We start from the raw sequence: 21,974 nt of genomic DNA on the forward strand, positions 1-21,974 counted from the left end.
ACAAACTTGATATTTTCAGTTTATTCTCTGTTGATTCTGATATCAAATAGGAAAAATAAAAATCTCTATCATACTGATGAAGGAATGACATCATAAAATCTCCCTAAATTTTGGTGAACTGTTAACTCCTCATCATCGATAACTTGCTATCTAGGCTCAATTGAGCTTGGTATCTAACAAGTAAAGAGATGCAAGCTACCTATTTCTTTAGAGGACAAAGCCTTGTAAATCCATTTTGGATTTATGAAGGTTCAAAACATTCCTCGAAAGATCATCACATAGAAAAAATTATTTATGTGGTCATTAAAGATTGACAGCACTTTGATGGCATAATTAAATGACAACATTATTAGCCAACAGTGCTTCCAAGAGGATAGTTTATCTTCTTTAAATATGTATGACCTAGCCCATTTATTGCTGATCATTAAAACAATTGCAGCACAGGGGACTAACCTTGACTCTGATATAATTGCTCATAAACATCTTCAATCAATTAAGAAAAAATGTTGAGATGCAACTTTATATATTACAGTATGCTTCTATAAATACACTTTCAATAAGAACTTATATCTCCTGATACAGTATTGTGTTTTATAAATATGTATACCATTTCAAAAGCTCCACTTAATGCATCAGAGCCGGCAAGATGCCTGTTAAGTAAGGCAACTATATGGTCATCTTGTTAAATTACAATCATAGCAGGCGACTGTAATCCTAGAGTCCATTATGGTCTTAGGTCTGTGCCATGTCAGAAACTTCCTTTTCATTGCCACAACCTAAGGGGAAAACATTTCTAGAAGTACTAGTATTACTTGACCTTTCTAATATTTACTTTTCCAATACAGTCAGGGTGTATGTATGTAAATATTTTTATATAAATTTTTTTTCAAGAGTATCTTCTTTTTTATAATATGAGGAAAATGCTATATTTTATAAGTGGAAGTTGATTTTATTTCTTTTTTACCTGAGACACCGTAGACACATAATTTGTTGCAATGCAATACAGCCAGATGAAGTAATTCCGTGCCACTAGCAGAAAGGACAAGGATGAAATGTGTTTAAAAAACAGTTCTTGAATATCAATAATCTAAAAGACCAATAAATCATACTAATTATTAAGAGCATGTAACATATAGACTGTTTTGTACTTAATACTTCAACAATATTTTTTCAATAGCTGTGTACTGATGTATACTTATCAAATGTATCTTAAATCCAAACAGACACGATGTGGCAGTTTAAAGTTCCCTAATTCACAGACATCTCCTATCTGCCTGACTGTCTGTCTGTCTATCTATTTATTTGACTTCTATGCCATCCAATCCTGAAGCATTCAGGGCGGCTTACAACAACAATAAAAATACAATATAAATAGATACAACGCAATAAAAAAGAAGTCGAACAATATCTAAAACTAAAATATTTTCAGAAACTAAAACCCCATAAAAGTTGCTTTAAAAAAGGGCAATCACAGTCATACATATGTGCACTATTCATAGAGTTGGCCATCAAGAGTTGGAAGTAAATTTATTGCTCCCAGGCCTGCCGACAGAGCCAGGTCTTTGTGGCCTTATGAAAGGCCAGCAGGGTGAGGGCAGTACGGACATCAGGTGGTAGTTGGTTCCATAGAGCCGGGGCTGCCACAAAGAAGGCCCTCCCCCGTGGTCCTGCCAACCTGCACTGCTTAGTTGATGGGACCCAGAGGAGGCCAACTCTGTGGGCTCTTATTGGTCTCTAGGAGGTATGCAGCAAGAGACGGTCCCGTAGACAGTCTGGCCCTGAGTCATATAGGCTTTAGAGGTAATAACCAACACATTGAATTGTCCCTGGAGACTAATAGGAAGCCAATGCAGCTCGCGGAGCAAAGGTATGATAGCTCTCGTGGTTGCATTCTGGACTATTTGCAGTCTCCGAACACTTTTCAAGGGTAGTCCCATGTAGAGCGCATTGCAATAATCAAGATGGGAGGTGATGAGGGCCTCAGTGACTGTGTGGAGAGCCTCCTGGTCCAAGTTGGGCTGCAACTGGTGAACCAGGCAAACCTGGGCAAAGATCCCCCAGGACACAGCCGAAAGGTGGAGGTCAAAACTCAGCTGTGGGTCCAGGACACCCAAGCTGCGGACCCTATCTGAGGGAGATAATGTTTCCCCCATCCCCAGAACAATGGATGGACAGATCAAAGAATCCTTATGAGGAAAAGCCCACAGCCACTTGGTCTTGTCTGGGTTGAGTCTGAGCCTGTTTGTCCGCATCCAGATCTTTACAGCTTCCAGGCACTGGCATATCACATCTACCGCTTCACTGAATTGGCATGGGATGGAGCTAAATAACTGGGTATCATCAGCGTACTGATGATACCTCACCCCATGATACCTCACCCCATGCCCCATTGGGCAATACAGACCGAAGTGAAAGGGTCAGGTCTTAGCTCCATTATTTGGGAAGAGTTTGACCTGGTAATCCCTGAGGAAATGGCCATGGCCATGGGAGCTGTGTGTTCCTCCACCTGCTTACTGGACCCCTGCCCCTCCTGGCAGATTTCGGCCCATCGGGAGGTGACATGTGGCTGGATCCAGGGGTTGACCAACGCTTCCTTGAATGAGGGGTCATTTCCACAGTGTCTGAAGGAAGCTGTGGTGCGACCCCGCAAGAAACCGTGCCTGGATCCAGCCGAGTTGAAGAACTATAGGCCAGTCTCCAACCTGCCCTTTTTGGCCAAGGTTGTTGAGAAGGTGGTGACATACCAGCTCCGACGGTCCTTGGAAGAAGCCAATTATCTAGATTCCTTCCAGTCTGGTTTCAAGACTGGTCACAGCACAGAAACCACTTTGGTTGTGCTGATGAATGATCTCTGGAGGGCCCGGAATAGGGGACATTCCACTATCCTGGTGCTCCTCGACCTCTCACGGCCTTCGATACTATGGACCATGGTATCCTTCTGCAATGACTGGAGGGATTGGGAGTGGGAGGCACCATGTTACGGTGGTTCTCCTCCTATCTCTCCGGTCGTTCGCAGTCGGTGTTAGTGGGATGGCAGAGGTCCACACCTCAGCCTCTACTTTGTGGGATGCCGCAGGGGTCTGTCCTCTCCCCCCTGCTATTCAATATCTATATGAAGCCTCTGGGTGAGATCATCCAAGGATATGGGGTGAGGTATCATCAGTACGCTGATGATAACCAGTTATACATCTCCACCCCATGCCAATTCAGTGAAGCAGTGGATGTGATGTGCCGGTGCCTAGAGGCTGTGAGAATCTGGATGGGGGCCAACAGGCTCAGACTCAACCCAGACAAGACGGAGTGGCTGTGGGCTTTCAATCCTAAGGACTTTTCGATCTGTCCATCCATTGCTCTGGGGAGGGGAGATATTGTCCCTCTCAGATAGGGTCCGCAACTTGGGTGTCCTCCTGGACCCATGGCTGAGTTTTGACCATCACATTTCGGGTGTGGCCAAGGGACCTTCGCCAGGTTCGCCTGGTATACCAGTTATGGCCCTACTTGGACCAGGAGGCTCTCTGCACAGTCACTCAGGCCCTCATTATCTTTCGTCTTGATTATTGCAATGCGCTCTACATGGGGCTACCCTTGAAAAGTGTTTGGAGACTGCATATAGTCCAGAATGCAGCCGCAAAAGCTGTTATGGGTGTACCGAAGTGTACATATAACAGCTTTGCTCTGCGAGCTGCACTGGCTTCGTATTAATTTCCGGGCACAATTCAAGGTGTTGGTTATTACCTACAAAGCCATACATGGCTCAGGGGCAGACTATTTACGGTACCGTCTCCTGACGCATACCTCCTAGAGACCAATAAGAGCTCACAGAGTTGGCCTCCTCCAGGTCCCATCGATTAAACAATGTAGGTTGGCAGGACCGTGGGGAGATTCTTCTCTGTGGCTGCCCCGGCTCAATGGAACCAACTACCCTCCGATGTCTGTACTGCTCCCACTCAACTGGCCTTCCACAAGGCCACAAAGACCTGGCTTTGCCAGCAGGCCTGTGGGTCATGAATTGTCCATCTTTCATGGCAAACTTTTATTTTATGAATGATGTGCATGCATAAGATTTGACTGGTTTTTATATAAATGGGTTTTATTGGGGTTAGTTTTTAGAGCTTATATTTGACTTCTTTTTATTGCTGTATCTTTTTATATTGTTATTATGTTGTAAGTCACCCTGAGTCCTTTGGAATTGGGCAGCATAGAAGTCGAACAAACAAACAAATGAATAAATGCAGTCAGATGATCTCGCCCAGCAGCTTCATGTAGATTTTGAACAGCAGGGGGAAGAAGACCCCCTCACTAACACTGACTGCAAACAACCAGAGAAATAGGAGGAGAACCACTGTAAAATGGTGCCTCCCACTCCCAATCCCTCTAGTCGTTGCAGAAGGATACAATGGCCAATGGTATTGAAGACTGCTGAGATGTTGAGGAGCACCAGGATAGAGGAATGTCCCTTATCTGGGGCCCGCCAGAGATCATCCATCAGTGCGACCAAAGTAGTTTCCGGCCCTGAAACCAGACTGAAAGGAATCTAGATAATGAGCTTCTTCCAAGGACCATCGGAGCTGGTGTGCCACCACCTTCTCAACAACCTTACCCAAAAAGGGCAGGTTGGAGACTGGCCTGTAGTTTTTCAATTCAACTGGATCCATAGCCCCTTTCAGAGACAGAGGAAATGACCCCGCACTCAAGGAAGCATTAATCAACGCCTGCATCCAGCCGTGTGTCACCTCCTGACTGGCCGAAACCAGCCTGGAGGGGCACGGGTCCAGTAAGCAGGTGGAGGAACACACAGCTCCCATAGCCTTTCCACTTCTTCAGGGGTTACAAGATCAAACTCCTGCCAAATGATAGACCTAAGATCTGACCCTCTCACCTCAGCCTGTATTCCCCAATTGGAGTCCAGATCACTCTGAATCTGAGCGTCTTTATCTGCAAGAAACTGAACAAATTCCTCAGCCTGCCCCTGTAAGAGCTCCACCGCTGCCTCCTTATTCAGGAGAGAGTGGGTCACCCTAAACAGGGTGGCTGGGAAAGAATCTGCAGATGCCATAAGGGCGGTAATGTACACTGACTTGGCTGCATCTATCGCCATGAGGTAAGTCTTAATATGAGCTGTTACCCGTGCACGGTCAGACTCAGAGCTACTGGCCCTCCATGTTTGCTCTTGGCATCTCTTTTGGCATTTCATCCCCCAGAATTCCTCAGTAAACCAAGGAGATCTCCAGGATCTGTTTCCTCAGAGAGGCTACAAAGGCGCAATCTGGTCCAGAGCCCCCAAAGCAGCTGTGTTCCATGCCACCACCAGAGACTCGGCCAAACTGCGGACAAACAAGTCGGGAAATTCCCCAAGCTTCCTCTGAAACCCATCTGGGTGCATTAGGCACTTGGGGTTGAACCTCCTAATCGGTTCCGCCTCCCTGCAGTGGTGGATTGGTTAATCAAAGTCCAGCCTCAACAGGGAGTGATCTGACCATGACAAGGGTGTGGTGACTATATCCCTTAAAATCAAATCATTTTCCCACTGCTTCAAGAGAAATACCATGTCGATTGTATGTCCCCCTCTATGAATTGGACCCTGAATTATTTGGGTCAGGTCCACGATTGTCATGGAAACCATGAACTCCTGCGCTGCCTTCGAGGTTTCGCCAAAAGACTGTAGATTAAAGTCCCCCAGGACCACAAACCTGGGAAACTCCACCGCCAGCCCATCTACTGCCTCGAGCAGTGCAGGTAGAGCTCTTGCAACATAGCTGGGAGGCAGGTATGTTAACAACAAGCCCACCTGAACTCCTAAATCCAATCTCAAGAGGAAAGATTCACAAGCAACAATCTCAGGAGCAGGGACCCTGCAAAGGCATAGAGTCTCATGGACGATGACAGCCACTCACCCACCACTTATTATTTTATTTATTTATTACTTAGATTTGTATGCTGCCCCTCTCCGCAGACTCGGGGCGGCTAACAGCAGTAAAAAAGACAATATAACAAATCTAAAATTAAAAGTAATTTTAAAAACCCCAATTTAAGAAACCAATCATACATACAGACATACCATACATAAATTTCATAAGCCTAGGGGGAAGGGAATATCTCAATTCCTCCATACCTGACAACAGAGGTGGGTTTTAAGAAGCTTACGAAAGGAAAGGAGAGTGGGGGCAACTCTGATATATGGGAGCAGTTGGTTCCAGAGGGTGGGGGCCGCCACAGAGAAGGCTCTTTCCCTGGGTCCCACCAAACGCCCCCCTCGCCACAGCTGAAAGATGTTTCTCTAATATGAGCTGTGGATCGAGGAGGATGCCCAAGTTGCGGACCCTCTCTGAGGGGGTCAGTGACTCCCCCACTAGGGTAATGGATGGACAGATGGAATTGTCCTTGGGAGGCAGAACCCACAGCCACTCCGTCTTATCAGGGTTCAGTTTAAGTCTGTTGACACCCATCCAGACCCCAACAGCCTCCAGACACCGGCACATCACTTCCACTGCTTCACTGACAGGACATGGGGTGGAGATGTAAAGCTGGGTATCATCTGCATACTGATGATACCTCACCCCATGCCCTTGGATGATCTCACCCAGCGGTTTCATGTAAATATTAAATAGTAGGGGGGAGAGGACCGACCCCTGCGGTACCCCACAAGGGAGCGACCTAGAGGTCGACCTCTGACCCCCCACTAACACCGACTGCGACCGACCAGAGAGGTAGGAGGAGAAACACTGGAGAACAGTGCCTCCCACTCCCAACCCCTCCAGCTGGTGCAGAAGGATACATGGTCAATGGTATCGAAAGCCGCTGAGAGGTCAAAAAGCACCAGGACAGAGGATAAACCCCTGTCCCGGGCCCGCCAGAGATCATCCATCAGAGCGACCAAAGCAGTTTCCGTGCTGTAGCTGGGCCTGAATCCTAACTGTTGGGTCCTAGATAATCAGCTTCTTCCAAGGACCACTGGAGCTGGAGCACCACCACCTTCTCAACAACTTCCCCATAAAGGGAAGGTTGGAGACTGGACGATAGTTATTGAGAATGGCTGGGTCCAGGGAAGGCTTCTTGAGGAGGGGGCACACAAGTGCCTCCTTGTAGGGATCTGGAAAGGACCCCCTCCCCAGAGAAGCATTGACAATCTCCTGGACCCAGCTCTGTGTCACCTCTCAGCTGGCTGAAACCAACCAGGAGGGTCACGGATCCAGTAAACAGAGGGTGGAAATCACAGCTCCAATGGCCTTGTCCACTTCATCAGGTGTCACCAGATCAAACTCTTCAAAGACAGATGGACAAGTACGGGCTCCAGTCGCCTCGACTGACTCATTGTCAGTCGACTCTGTGTTCCAATTGGAGTCGAGGTCCGCTCAGATTTGAGCGATTTTATCAGCGAAAAATGTGTTAAAATCCTCGGCACTACTCTGCAAGGGCTCCCCAACTCCCCCCTGGTTAAGAAGGGAGAGGGTCACCCTAACCAGAGCGGCCGGGTGGGATTCTGCTGATGCAATCAAGGCGGCATGATACACGCATATTGCCGACTTGAGCGCCACTTTGTAGTTCTTAATAAAAGTTCTTACAAGTGTACGGTCGGATTTGGACTTACTCTTCCTCCATCGCTTCTCTAGATGTCTTTTCTGGCATTTCAACTCCCAGAGCTCCTCGTTGAACCATGGAGGTCTACGGAGTCTAGTGCCGCGGAGAGGTCGCAACAGCGCAATTCGGTCAAGAGCCTCCACTGCAGCCTTGTTCCAGGCCTCAGCCAGAGACTCTGCCGAACTATGGACAAGTGTATCTGGAATAATCCCAAGTGCCTTCTGAAAACCTTCTGGATCCACCAGGCGTCTGGAGCAGAACAACCTAATCGGTTCTGCCTCCCTGCGGGGAAGGATTGGAGCCAGGAAGTCAAGCCGAAGTAGATAATGGTCTGACCATGACAAAGGCAAAACTTCTAAGCCCCTTAGTCTCAGACCATTACTCAATTGCTCCAAGAGGAATACCATGTTGGGTGCGTGCCCCCCCTCATGACCTTGGACCTTGTACTACTTGGGTCAGGTCTATGGCTGTCATGGTGGCCATGAACTCCTGTGCCAGTCCAGAGGTTTCGCCGAGTGATGGCAGGTTAAAGTCCCCCAAGACAATGAGTCTGGGGAACCCCACCGCCAGCCCGGCTACCTCCTCAAGTAGCACAGGCAGGGCTTGTGACACGCAGCTGGGAGGAAGGTACGTGAAAAACAAGCCCACCTGAACCCCTAAGTCCAACTTCACCAGGAGGGACTCGCAACCCGCAATCTCTGGAGCAACGAGTCTATCTAAGCAAAGGCTCTCCCTAGCTATAATAGCCACTCCTCCCCCCCTTCCCTGGTGTTGCGGCTGATGCAAGACCAAAAATCCATCTGGGCAGGTCTCAGCCAGGTTTCGGTCACACCAGCCAGGTCAGCCCCCTCCCCAAGAGTAAATCTCGGATCAAGGTGGCCTTGTTGGCAACCGACCTGGCATTGACTAGCAGCAGACTGAGACCAGAGCCCTGACTACGTCTGACACCAACTACATGGGATGAGACCGGGGAGCCAGAACAGGGAATCGCTTCCAAACATTGAGTCCTCATTCTCTGAGAGTGGCTACCCCTCGGGTCCCACCATATTTGCCCTTCCCAGTGATGACCGTCAATGTTCCCTCTAATTTTTTTTCAGTGAGGGCAGAAGGGTATAGTGTCTGAGCGGCAGTCCCTTTGGGACTGGGCGGCACATAAATAAGTAAGTAAGTAAGTAAGTAAGTAAGTAAGTAAGTAAGTAAGTAAGTAAGTAAATAAATAAATAAATAAATAAATAAGAAAAAAATTCTTCTTTTTTATTAAAAGAAATTAATAATTTTAAAAAACCAAAATCGATTACTATTAAAACTAAAACAACCAGCAAAACCAAAAACATAACTATTAATAAAAACAGGTGAGGGCTGGGTTTTTTTCCTCTGTTATTATTTAAGTGCTTTTACCATATGCTTTAAATCAAGAGTCACTTCTCTCTCTGTTTCTCTCTCTTTCCTGTCATTCTCTGCCTCAATCATTTTCTCATTTCTCTTTTTTCTCCCCTTTTTTCTATCATTTCTCTCTCTCTCTCTCTTCCTTCCACTCTTCTCTCTTTCTTGCTTTCTTCCTCTCTCTCACTCCCTTCCTCTCTCATCTCTTTTTCTTTCTTTCTCTCTCTTTCTCTCTCTCTCCCCTGTTGCTCTCTCTCTCTTTTTCTCACTTTCTCTCTCTTGTTTCCTTTCTCTCTCTCTCTCTTGCTTTCTCTCCCTCTCCCTCTTTCTCTCTTGTTTTCTTTCTCTCCCTCTTTCTCTCTCTCGTTCTCTCTCTTGCTATCTCTTTCTCTGCCTCCTCTTTCTCTGTCTCTCACTTTCTCACTTTCTCTCTATCTTGCTCTGTCGCTCTCACTCTCTCTCGTTCTCTGGAGGCCGGCGAAGGTGATTTTCAATGTTGGGCATGCTGGCTGGCACGCACTCTCCCCATCCCCCTGCCAGCCAGCCCGGAACATTCAAAGTAAGAAAAACCTTCGCTGGCGAAGGTTTTTCTTACTTTGAATGTTCTGGGCGGGCTTGCAGGGGATGGGGAGCGTGCGCGCCACCCCACCACTCTCACAGTCCCTTTGCCGAGAGCGCTTTCATCCTGGGCTCTCAGCGAGGGAGCTGCAGGAGAGGCGGGGCAGGCGTTCTCACAGTGGAGGCCGGCGAAGGTTTTTCTTACTTTGAATGTTCCGGGTGGGCTAGCAGGGGGATGGGGAGAGCGCGCGCCGGCCCGTGCGCCCGACATTGAAAATCACCTTCGCCGGGCCCTGCTGTGAGAACTCCTGCCCCGCCTCTCTTGCAGCCCCCTCACTGAGAGCCCGGGGCGAAAGCGCTCTCAGCGAAGGGACTGCGAGAGCAGCGGGGCAGGAAGCGGAGTAGAAAGAGAGGCGAATCGGGCGGCGGGCACAGGGCAGTGGCGAGTAGCCAGGGGCGCGAGGGGGCTAGAGGTGTGAGGGGCGGCCATGGCCCCATGCGCGCCCTTGGAAAAGAGTGCACGGGGGGGCATTTGGGGTGCGCTGGCGCAGGCGTGTGCAGCCTACAGGGAACAGTGATGACCGTAATGCCCTGACTCTCCACCTCGACTGGAATTGCTCTACTACCTCCACTGGGCTCCCTTCTTCTTGGCAGGCCCATCCTAACAGACATACTAGTTCAGGGGTTATGACTAGGGGCCCACCCATTTCCAACAAGGGAGGCACTATTCTTCATCTCCGAACACCACATTTCTCTAAACATTCATCCCTCTCACTTAAACACAGCCATTCACTCCATCATTCAATCACCATTAGTTAAAAAACTAATTAATTAATTAAATTAATTAATAAAATACAATCCAACATCACTCTCCCACCACATCCCCCCCAGCACTAAAATTAATTTGAGGTTAAAAATGTTGATCAAGCACAAGTTAGAATGTAAACAAGGATAAAACTGTCCCTCTTTTGTCTTCACAACTCCACAAGGGGGCACCCTTCTCCTATAAAGGAGGTGTAATAAAAAGTCAGAGATTCAAAGGTGGTAACTCTAATGTTTAAGACTTAAGACTGGTGTAAAGTGCATAAAGTTCTTGAGGTATATATAGTTCTTAAAGTGTAATAGTTTTTAACATTCCGAAAAGGAGTTAGATGTAGAGGGTAAGGAGTCTGATAAAATTAAATGGTTAAAAGGCTAACCACAGTCGGTTGAAGTTATTCTGTGACAATATTCTGTCTTTTTAGGTGCCGTCTTCAGGTGAGCACCTCCCAGGACTGTCTCATTGTTATGAGACTAATGAGAATAATGCATATGGTTATAAGAAAAGCAGCAGATACAGCATACTTGAACTTGCAAGCCATTATCAATATAAGGACTATCAAAACAAAATAATTTTACCCTTTATATGGAGTTGATTCCTGATTTGGTCTACCTGGTGAACTAATTTCAATTTTGCAAATGTGACTGATTTTGTATTTATTTTGTACTTTATATGCAACCTCTCTAAATCACAAAGATTCTAGAGATAGTCAAATTTTACAGATGGGAGGGAGGGACGGTCAGATGGACGGATAGATGGAGAGATAATCCAGAAACCCAGGCATCTCTATAGCATTGTAATAACCATTAATTAGAATTCAACGATGAATCCTTATTTGGCTAAATTTATCAGTTTCCCAACTCCAATGGATTCTTTCTTTTCCTTTATTTTATTACCATAAAAAAACATGCAGCAAGGGTAAGATATTCGTTTTAATTGTGGAAATCCTGCCTAGTAATGATAATTTCAAATTATTCCAAATTGTTAAATCTTTTAAAATTTGCTTTAAAAGTTTTGTATAATTGTCTTCTTTTAATGTCATAGATTTTGCTGATAACCAGATGCCTAAATATTTTACTTTTTTAGTTATTTTCATATTTGATTTTGTTTCTAGTTGTTTGTCTGAGAATCTGTCATATTTTTAGTTAGTATTTGTGTCTTATTTTTACTGAATTTTAGGCCAGCCATTTTTCCATATTCTTCTAATAGCCCTATTAACCAATTTAATTAAGATTATGGGAAGTCATCCCTGAAATTAAGTTTTTAACAATTACTGACCAATCTCAAGAAGGGGCATGACCAACATCACAGTGGTATGACATTCCTCCGCGCTTCACAGGGAACTACGAATCCCAGCTACTTGGAAACCTGGAACTAATTGGAACCAGATCAGATCCGCCTTAGAGGGGCAGTGGAAAAAGAGAGGCACCATCAGGGATCTGATCTTTTTTATATAAATATCAAAATAAATGTAACATTAACAAGACTTTTTCTATTCTTTTAGAGCAAGGGTGTCAAACTTGATCCTGTCATGGGCCACATCAGGAGTTTATTTGCTGTTGGAGTGATGAGGGGCATAGTCTGGTTGTTGGGACCGACTGGGTGGGAGTGGCCAGGCCAGCAGGGGCCAGTCACTCACCATGTCTGGGACAGCCCCAAGGCCAATTCCGCAACCTATCATGGGCTGCATCCACCACACCTGCCACGTGTTTGTCATGTCTATCCTAGAGCTATATTAAGAAACCAGATACATTAGCTTTAGGATTCCTCCAAGAAATGTAAGCATCCAAAGCCTGTATCTTGATTACTGCTTTACCATTCATAAAATATACTTTAGGGAAACAAATTGGTCATAGTAGTAAGATAAATTAACATCTACCCAATTAACTTTGTCAGAAGCAACAACATTTACTTACGAAACAAATTTTCCTACTTCCACTTGCAATATTGGCTCACATAATTGTACTTCCAAGAGCATATCTTCAGCTTGCATTGCATGTCCAGGTTTTATAGGATAGGGATTATAGATTCTAAGAAATCCCATATAGCTACCTACAATAATTTTATCTGAAAAAAAATTATGGAAAAACAATGAAACAAACAAGTATTCATACTCAATTTACTCTTCAATGTCCTAGGTAAACAAATCAGAGAACTAAATTATCCTTGTTTTATTTAAAATAAATATTTACATTTTTAATCTATAATCTAAGGCAGTGTTTCCCAACCTTTTTTGAGCCGCGGCACATTATTCACATTTTCAAAATCCTGGGGAACATTGAGGGGGGGGGGGGGCGCAAAAAAGTTTGGACAAAAAAAAATCTCTCTTTCTCCCTTTCGCTCTATTTCTCTCTCCCTCCCTCTTTCTCTCCCTCCCTCTTTCTCTCTCTCTCCATCCCTTTCTTTCTCCCTTCCTTCCTCTCTCTTTTGCTCTTTCTCTCTCCCTTCTTCCCCCCTCTTGCTGACTTTCTTTCTTTCTCTCATTCTGTCTCTCTTGCTATCTCTTTCTTTCTCTCTTCCTTCCTCTCTCTTTTGCTCTTTCTCTCTCCCTCCTTCCCCCCTCTTGCTGTCTCTTTCTTTCTTTCTCTTTCTCTCTCTCTCTCTCATTCTGTCTCTCTTGCTATCTCTTTCTTTCTCTCTTCCTTCCTTCCTCTCTCTTTGGCTCTCTTTCTCTCTCCCTCCTTCCCCCCTCTTGCTGTCTCTTTCTTTCTTTCTCTTTCTCTCTCTATCTCATTCTGTCTCTCTTGCTATCTCTTTCTCTCTCTTCCTTTCTTTCTCTCTCTTGTTCTCTCTCTTCCTTCTCTGCGGAGGCCGGCAAAGCTTTTCCGGGAAGGCTGGCTGGGGGATAGGATGCGCGCGCGCACGCACCCCCGACGTTCCGAAGAACCTTCTCCAACCTCCGCTGTGAGAAGGTTTTTTCCGAGCGCTCGCCGGAGGAGCTGGAGAAAGGGGCAGATCGAGAGGGAGGGCGGGAGGGCGAGCGGGCGTCAGCAGCGAGAAGCCAGGGGCGCGAGGGGAACGGAGGCACTGGGGGGTGGGGGCAGCCGCGGCGCCGGCCTCCACACTTTCATCGCTCCCCAACCCAAACTCCAACGCCCAGCTCCTTGCGCGGCACTGGAAAAGGGTGCTGCATTGCCGGCTTCTACCTGGTGCTGCCAGGGAATCTCCAGCTGGGCAGGGCTCTCCTTAAGCTCTCCTTTTTCCCTAGGAGCTTGGCGGCACACCTGGCTGTGTCTCGCGGCACACTAGTGTGCCGCGGCACACCGGTTGGGAAACACTGATCTAAGGTATGTACATATCAAAATCCCCTAATATTTTATCCTCACTGAAGCCAGCCTATAAATTGGACTAAGAAATGATAACTGGCCTAAATCTTCTAAGTAAGCTCCATGATTCAGATATTTTATCCAGTCCCATTACATTACCATAGAACACTAGCTATTTTCTTAGAATTTAATTCTTCTGATTTAATAAGAAGCATCTTATAATAAATAAATTACAAATTGATTAGAATAACATAATTTCAGAATTTTAATTAAAGATTAAATGTAAAAGTATCCAATTACCTTGTGCGCTACTGCTATTGTCAACATTTGCAACACATAAACATCCTTGATCAAATTCTTCTTTATTGCCCACCATTGTAGACCACCAATCCCGGGCTTTAAATAAAGACATTTCTTTGTCAGCCCTAGTGGGAAAAAATAACTAGCATAAAAGTCTTATTATTAACCATTAAAAAAAAAAATTACAGTATATCCATCTAATATTTCAGTTTAACCGAGAAAATATGAAGACATTTTTTCCTTCAAAACATCATTACTTCTGACAAGACTCAAGTTCATCACTCACAGTGCTTATCCAAGTATGTGCTGACATTTTAGTTAGCATCCCACAAATGAAAATAAAAATGTAAACTATACAGATTGGAGTGCAGAGTTAGGAATGAAGATTGCAGTCCAGCAGCATTTTCAGTTCCATCATGTATTTCAACTATTAACTCAGGAAACTTTTTAAAATAGTTCATGAGTTGGAAGTTATAAATCTATTTTAGGATACAAATAAATCCTCATGCATCATGGAGATTTTCCTGGATCGGAACTATAGAAATTGTGTAATGCTCAAAGGAAAGAGTTGTGTGTATTGTAAATTTACCATACTTTACCATAGACCACAAAAACCATAAGTTAGAAATTTGATTTTGTATTCTCTTTTATTAAATAAATACCCTCACAATAATATGATATAAGAGATTAATGTTTATTAAGTTTGCAGTTTAGTAACATAGTTACATAAAAGCATGATGTGTCCTTTAACTCAGAAAGGATTGAAATAATAAGCATATTTAATCACTGCATTGTCAAAAAAAGGGTTGATTTGTTTTGCAATATTTGCAATATTAGATTCCCAAATGGAAATATATTTCTATTAACTACCCAGTTCATTGGATAAATTTCTTGTTCTTCCTTGTTCCTTCTTATTTTGAATTTCTCTAAAAATTGTATGCAAGGTGTTGGTTGGCACAACAATTTAACATTTACTATTAGAAGTTACAGATTATTTTCTAACTACAGTGGTACCTCTACTTATGAACGCCTCTACTAACGAATTTTTCAAGATACAAACCTGATGTTTAAGATTTTTTTGCCTCTACTTCCAAACCATTTTCACGTTACGAACCCGGGCCCGGGTGCGTGCGCTCTCTTACTGTACATGCGCTCTTATTGCCGCAGGAATTCCCCTTTCTTGTGACTGCTGGGCCGCAGGGATTCCCTGCCTCCGGACTGCCAACGCCGACTGTTGGGGGCCGAAGCGCCTAGGATTTCCCATTTGCTTGCGACAGCAGTCCAGAGGTGGGGAATCCCAGCAGTAGCAAGGACCAGCACTTCAGTCTCAGACAGGGCTCCATGGCTCTCACTCGGTGCCTGACACCCACTTTCTCTGGGGGAATCCCTTCAAGGTGCCCATAGCAGCGGGCTTTAATTCCTCCTACCTTCCATCCCCGCGGACCCTTCCGGACGCCTCCCTGCCAACCACCAAGGAAGAAGAAGAGAGTGGAAAAGTTGTGAGGGATGGCAGAAGGGCCTGCGTGAGTAACTAGAGGGACGCCCGTGGGGTGGGGTGGGGAGAGCTGGGCAGAGGAGGAGGAGGTCGCAAGGCAGGGTTTATCCCCAACCTTACTCCTGAAGGCCAGGCTGTGAAGCGAGCATCGGAGTTGCTGTGGTCTTTTGGAGAGAGCTCTGTCACAGAGGTCTCCATGTTTTGGCTACTGAAGGCTTCAGCATACAAAAGCCAAGGACGAGTCCTCTCTTCTGGGGAGAGGGACTTGGACCAAATGATCCTCCATTGGAGTTTTTGCTGGTCCATGGTGAGAAACCGGTGCTACGGCAGGAAATGTGCCACCACGCTCTGGCTTCCCAAGACCGCAGTACAAAATCCCTTCTGCCTTGGTGGGGTTTTTGCCTGTCGCCACGAGATTCCCCCAGCAGCAACAAGGTTCAAAGTCCTGACTCCAGAGGAGCTCGTTCGCCTGTCTTCCCAGTCCTGAAATCACCTTGCAAGGAAAGGTGGCAACGATGTCCCTGTGGGTAAAGATGGAAGGAGAAAGTCCCTTCTGGACAGGAGGGAGGGCTAGACTATACCCAGAGGCAGAATGCCAAGGTGGCTTTTGTCCCAGCAGGACAAAATTGCTGTTTCCGGTTCTGGTGCTAGCGGTGTGTTGTGATTCAGTCTGAGGCTCCTCAGGGACCAGCTGCGTCTCTGCTGGATCCATGCCCAGAGGAGGAGGACAGTGAACAGAAGGGGGAGGACCAGGCAGACGGAGGAGAGGAACGTCAGGAAGAGGAGGAGGGAGAGCAGCCTGAGAGCCCTGGGGGGGGGGGTTTCTCCCCAGCTAGTAGCCTGGACTCATTGGATGAAGAAGCACAGGCTATAATTGACATGAGACAGTGACGTGCAGCTCAGAGACGGGATCAATTAGAAAGGTATTTGCATCATTGAATTGGCAACAGCTGGGTTTGGGTGTGGTTCTCCTCAGCAGGGTTTAAAAGGCAGGCCCGCCCTTGCAGCCTTGTGGAGAGTTATCAACTGGAAGTTCTGTGACCCTGCTTCGCTTCTCGGCGTCTCTGATCTTGACTTGTGGCCTAGAAGTCTGGAAGACTTGGGGGAGGCGTGGGTTTGTTATCTCCAGCATTGTTTTTGACAGCAAGAATCCTGTTTTCTTTCATGACCTTAGTGAAACCTCTGTGACGTTCCAGTGTGTTCCTGTCTGTAAGAACACTTTCTGTTACCTGTGTTTGCTTTGAATTATATAAACTGCCTTTGCTTTTTACCAGTGTGTCTGGATTCTCTTTTTGGTTTGGTGTTGGCTTCTGGAGGGACCCAGACAGAACACGGTGAAGAGATGGAGGATTTGCCGCTCCTCTGAGACAACGGCAAAATCATCAAAAAATGAGTCAATCCAGATCAGACATTGTCTGATTCCTTCTGGTTTTTCAGCCCTCCGTGTCGGGAGCTCAGAATTGAATGTTGCTGTGTTATGTTGTGTGGCGCTGGGAACAAAATAGCCTCAAGAGACTGCCTGGGTGATCAGCTGGGGAGTGGAAGATGGCAGCTGTTCCCGGATGTCCGATGCCGAGGTGGAGAGAAAAGAGAGGAGAAAAACTTGGTAAACAAACCGACCTTCTTAGCGAGGCACCAGGAAGTGAGAGTGACTGGTGCCGAAGCGACAGAGTGACAGAGGAGATAGAGGAGCCGAGAGGATGGAGCGGAGGCCAGTGCCAAGGCCAGGATTTATCTGCCTGCTTTGTGAGACCGAGGACGCCGAGGATGCAGGTCGGTGGGAGCAGTTGGCTGTCGGCGCCGGAGGTCGTTCAAGGAGAATGGTGGGTGAAGAACAGCAGCCCAATCCCCTCTTTGGCATCAGTAAGTGACAGTTACTGGTGCCAAGGGGGGACGAAGGAGGCAGCGTCGGAATGTGGAAGGAGGCTGAGGCAAGTTGGGGCCGCCGTGTGGAGTTGAGGACATTGGCTGGGATTTGATCAAAAGAACAGAGTGGGTAGAACTGGGGGAGAGTGAACAATGGGAATTGAACTGCCGAAGGCCATCAAGGCCAATTAAACTGGGGATATTAGCAAATGTTAAGATCATTGCTTTGTCATCTTCCCCCCCTGCTTCCATCTTCTGTATTCCCTATTAAATAACATTGAAGAACTGCACCCCTAGTGGATTATTTTATAACACAACAGACTTAAAGAAGGATTTACTAAAAACATTATTATGATCCTGACCTGGATTGATTGATTGACAGATGAATTTTGAACTACTTATTTAAGAACTGATTTTATATTGTGATCCTAAATTATACTATTGTCTCAGTTTAATTTTATAATTGACCGGTTAACCTTTTAAAATTAATTAATTAATTTTTAATTTTTATATATATTTTTAATTAATTAATTGGGGGGTACTTTTAGTGATGGATATTTGGGATCGGATGGAAGGTATGTATGAAATGAATGGAATGAATGATTGGGTTAACCTGTGGGATGGATGGGATTATGGTATGGATGAGGTAAATGGTAATTGTAATTTTTATGATATGAATGAGTGGGGTGGGTGGGGTGGTATGTATGGGAACAATGGGGATAGTATGAATGTAGAATTTAGCCTACCTGGCGGTAGAGAGACAGGAGGGATGGAAGTATCTATCTCCAGGGTGACAGCGGGCCAGAATATTCTGGTCCTGCTGGGGAGAGGTAGATATGGGTGGGAGTCACGGGGCTAGCCGTTCTGGAGGAAAAAGAGATCACTGCTTAATAGCGATCCCTTGTTTCTGTCCTGTGAGCTCAACACGGGTACTGGTGACGAGAGTAATCCAGGCCCTGGGCTCAAGCTGCTGCTGCTCAATGCCAGATCAGTAGTAAACAAAGCTCTCCTCATCCAGAATTTGATCCTGGATGAGGAGGCCGATCTGGCATGTGTGACCGAAACCTGGCTGGGCCCAGAGGGAGGAGTTCCTCACTCAGAAATATGCCCAGCCGGGTTTCAGGTATGGCATCAGCCTCGGCCCCAGGGAAGGGTGGGGAGGAGTGGCTATTGTAGCCAAAGAGAACCTTTGCCTGCGTAGACTTGTTGCCCCTGAGATTGTGGGTTGTGTGTCCCTCCTTGTGAAGTTGAACTTAGGGGTTCAGGTGGGCTTGTTACTCATGTACCTGCCTCCAAGCTGCATGTCAAGAGCCCTGCCTGTGCTGCTCAAGGAGGTGGCCGGGTTGGCGGTGGAGTTCCCCAGACTTATTGTCCTGGGGGACTTCAATCTGCCATCACTCGGCGGTTCCTCTGGTTGAACATTTGTAAGAGCTTTTATTAAGAAATACAAAGTGGCGCTCAAGGCGGCAAGATGCGCGTACCATGCCGCCTTGATTGCATCAGCAGATCTCACCAGGCCGCTCTGTTTAGGGTGACCCACTCCCTTCTAAACCAGGGGGCAGTTGGGGAGCCGAGGAATTCATTTTCCGCTGATAAAGTCGCTCGGATCCGGGCGGATCTCGACTCCAATTGTATAGCAGTATCCGCTGAGAAAGAGTCAGTCGAGGTGACTGGGGCTAAACATTTTTGTCCATCTGTCTGGAGGAAGTTTGACTTGGTGACACCTGATAAAGTGGACAAGGCCATTGGAGCTCTGAGTTCCGCCAACTGTTTACTGAATCCGTGCCCCTCTTGGTTGGTTTCGGCCAGCCGAGAGGTGACACGGAGCTGGGTCCAGGAGATTGTCAATGCCTCCTTGGGGAGGGGGTCCTTTCCAGCTCCTTATAAGGAGGCACTTGTGTGCCCCCTCCTCAAGAAGCCTTCCCTGGACCCAGCTGTGCTTAATAACAACCGTCCAGTCTCCAACCTTCCTTTTATGGGGAAGGTTGTTGAGAGGGTGGTGGTGCTCCAACTCCAACTCCAACTCCAGCAGTCCTTGGAAGAAGCCGATTATCTAGGCCCTCAGCAGTCTGGATTCAGGCCCGGCTATAGCACGGAAACTACTTTGGTCGCGTTGATGATCTCTGGCGGGTCCGGGACAGGGGCTAGTCCTCTGTCCTGGTGCTTCTTGACCTCTCAGCGGCTTTCGATACCATCGACCATGGTATCCTTCTGCGCTGGCTGGAGGGGTTGGGAGTGGGAGGCACTGTTCTCCAGTGGTTCTCCTCCTACCTCAGTCACAGTCGGTGTTAGTGGGGGGTCAGAGGTCGACCTCTAGGTCTCTCCCTTGTGGGGTGCCTCAGGGGTATGTCCTCTCCCCCTTATTTAATATCTACATGAAACCGCTGGGTGAGATCATCTAAGGACATGGGGTGAGGTATCATCAGTATGCTGATGATACCCAGCTTTACATCTCCACCCCATATCCAGTCAACGAAGCAGTGGAAGTGATGTGCCGGTGCCTGGAGGCTGTTGGGATCTGGATGGGTGTCAACAAGCTCAAACTCAACCCAGACAAGACGGAGTGGCTGTGGGTCTTGCCTCCCAAGGACAATTCCATCTGTCCGTCCATTACCCTGTGGGGGGGATTATTGACCCCCTCAGAGAGGGTTCGCAACTTGGGCATCCTCCTTGATCCACAGCTAACATTGGAACACCATCTTTCAGCTGTGCCGAGGAAGGCGTTTGCTCAGGTTCGCCTGGTGCACCAGTTGCAGCCCTATTTGGACAGGGAGTCATTGCTCACAGTCGCTCAAGCCCTCATCACCTTGAGGTTCGATTACTGCAACGCTCTCTACATGGGGCTACCTTTGAAAAGTGTTTGGAAATTTCAGATTGTGCAGAATGTGGCCGTGAGAGCCATCGTGGGGCTTCCCAGATTTGCCGACATTTCTAGAACACGCCATGGCCTGCACTGGCTGCTGATCAGTTTCCAGTCACAATTCAAAGTGTTGGTTCTGACCGTTAAAGCCCTGCATGGCATTGGACCAGAGTACCTCCAGAATCGCCTGCTACCACACGAATCCCAGCAACCGATAAGATCCCACAGAGTTGGCCTTCCCCGGGTCCCATCGACTAAACAATGTCGTTTGGCGGGCCCCAGAGGAAGAGCCTTCTCTGTGGCGGCCCCGGCCTTCTGGAATCAACTCCCCCCGGAGATTAGAACTGCCCCCACTCTTCTTGTGTTTCGTAAATTACTCAAGACTCACCTATATTGCCAGGCATAGGGGAACTGAGACACCTCCCCCAGGCTTTTATATTTTATGTTTGGTATTTATGTGTTGTTTGGTTTAAAATGATGGGGTTTTATATGTTTTTTTCTCTTTTAATATTAGATTTGTTCCACTGTAACATTGTTTTTATTATTGTTGTGAGCCGCCCCGAATCTTCGGAGAGGGGCAGCATACAAATGTAATAAATTATTATTATTATTATTATTATTATTATTATTATTATTATTATTATTATTTCCTTCGGATTTGTTTTCACTGCCCTTGGAAAGCCTCCATCTCAGCGGTGCAAAGGAAAAGAGAGATAAAAGACATTTCGAAGCTGCAAGGTTCTGTTTGGTGAAAACAAACCAACTTCTTGTTCCTAAATCAGAAAAGGCGCCCTTTTAAGAGCTGATGGACCATTCGTTAACATCTCCATTAAAGCCCCACAGTAGGGTGGATATTTTTTTACTTTGTTCCAGGTGCTTTCCAAAAAACAAACACCCCTCAAACTTTGGCCTGATGATTATACAGCCCGGAGCAGGAGTTGAGGGGGGGAGGAAGAAAAGTGTGTGTGTTTGTGTGTGTGTATTTATTTTCTTTCTCAGAGCTTTCCTTCCCAAGCTCCCTCACTCAAAAAACCCAGATGCTCGGAGAGACAGAGAGAGAGAGAGAGGAAAGGAGGAATAAATGAAGGGTGGCATTTTTAACCAAATGAAAGAAAAGAAAAATCACTAAGAAGAAGAAGCGATCCCAGCGGTTGTGAAAACAAATCCGAAGGAATCTTTCCCCGCTTGGGACACAAGCCACCTTGGCATTCTGCCCCTGGGCATTGTCTAGCCCTCCCTCTTGTCCAGAAGGGAGTTTCTCCTTCCATTTTCACCCGCAAGGACATCATTGCCTCCTTTCCTTGCAAGGTGATTTCAGGACTGGGAAGATGGGTGAACAAGCTCCTTGGAAGTAAGGACATCGAGCCTTGCTTGCCGCCAGGGGAATCTCGCGGTGACAGGCAAAAAACCCACCAAGGCAGAAAGGATTTCGGACTGTGGTCTTGGGAAGTCAGAGCGTGGCGGCTGTGACACATTTCCTGCCGTAGCACCGGTTTGTCATCATGAACCAGCAAAAACTCCAAAGGAGGGTCATTTGGTCCAAGTCCCTCTCCCCAGAAGGGAGCACCTGTCCTCGGCTTTCGTGAGCTGAAGCCTTCAGGAGACAAAACCTGGAGACCTCCGTGATGGAGTGCTCCCCAAAAGACCACAGCAACTGACACTCGCTTTGCAGCCTGGCCTTCAGGAGAAGGCTGAGGATAAACCCTGCCTTGCGCCTTCCTCCTCCCCTGACCGGCTCACCCCACCCCATCCCACGGGCGTCCTTCTAGTTCCTCATGCAGGCCCTTCTGCCATCCCTCACAACTTTTCTACTCTCTTCTTCTTCCTCGGCGGTTGGCAGGGAAGTGT

General features: G+C 46.8%; 1 protein-coding gene across 3 annotated transcripts in view; it reads right to left on the bottom strand.

Annotated features, from left to right (window-relative positions):
• BBS9 (Bardet-Biedl syndrome 9) overlaps positions 1-21,974 on the bottom strand; it is a 606,911-nt gene that overhangs the window by 572,245 nt on the left and 12,692 nt on the right. For all 3 annotated transcript variants that reach the window (XM_070726313.1, XM_070726315.1, XM_070726314.1), the window contains exons 2-4: positions 13,906-14,030; positions 12,256-12,406; positions 965-1,029 (exon numbers count right to left, since the gene is read on the bottom strand). In XM_070726313.1, coding sequence (XP_070582414.1) covers positions 965-1,029; positions 12,256-12,406; positions 13,906-14,017 — 328 coding nt within the window. In that variant the 5' untranslated portion in view covers positions 14,018-14,030. The remainder of the gene's footprint in view (positions 1-964; positions 1,030-12,255; positions 12,407-13,905; positions 14,031-21,974) is intronic.

The sequence above is a fragment of the Erythrolamprus reginae genome, chromosome Z (assembly GCF_031021105.1).
Source record: "Erythrolamprus reginae isolate rEryReg1 chromosome Z, rEryReg1.hap1, whole genome shotgun sequence".
Classification (NCBI taxonomy): Eukaryota; Metazoa; Chordata; class Lepidosauria; order Squamata; family Dipsadidae; genus Erythrolamprus; species Erythrolamprus reginae.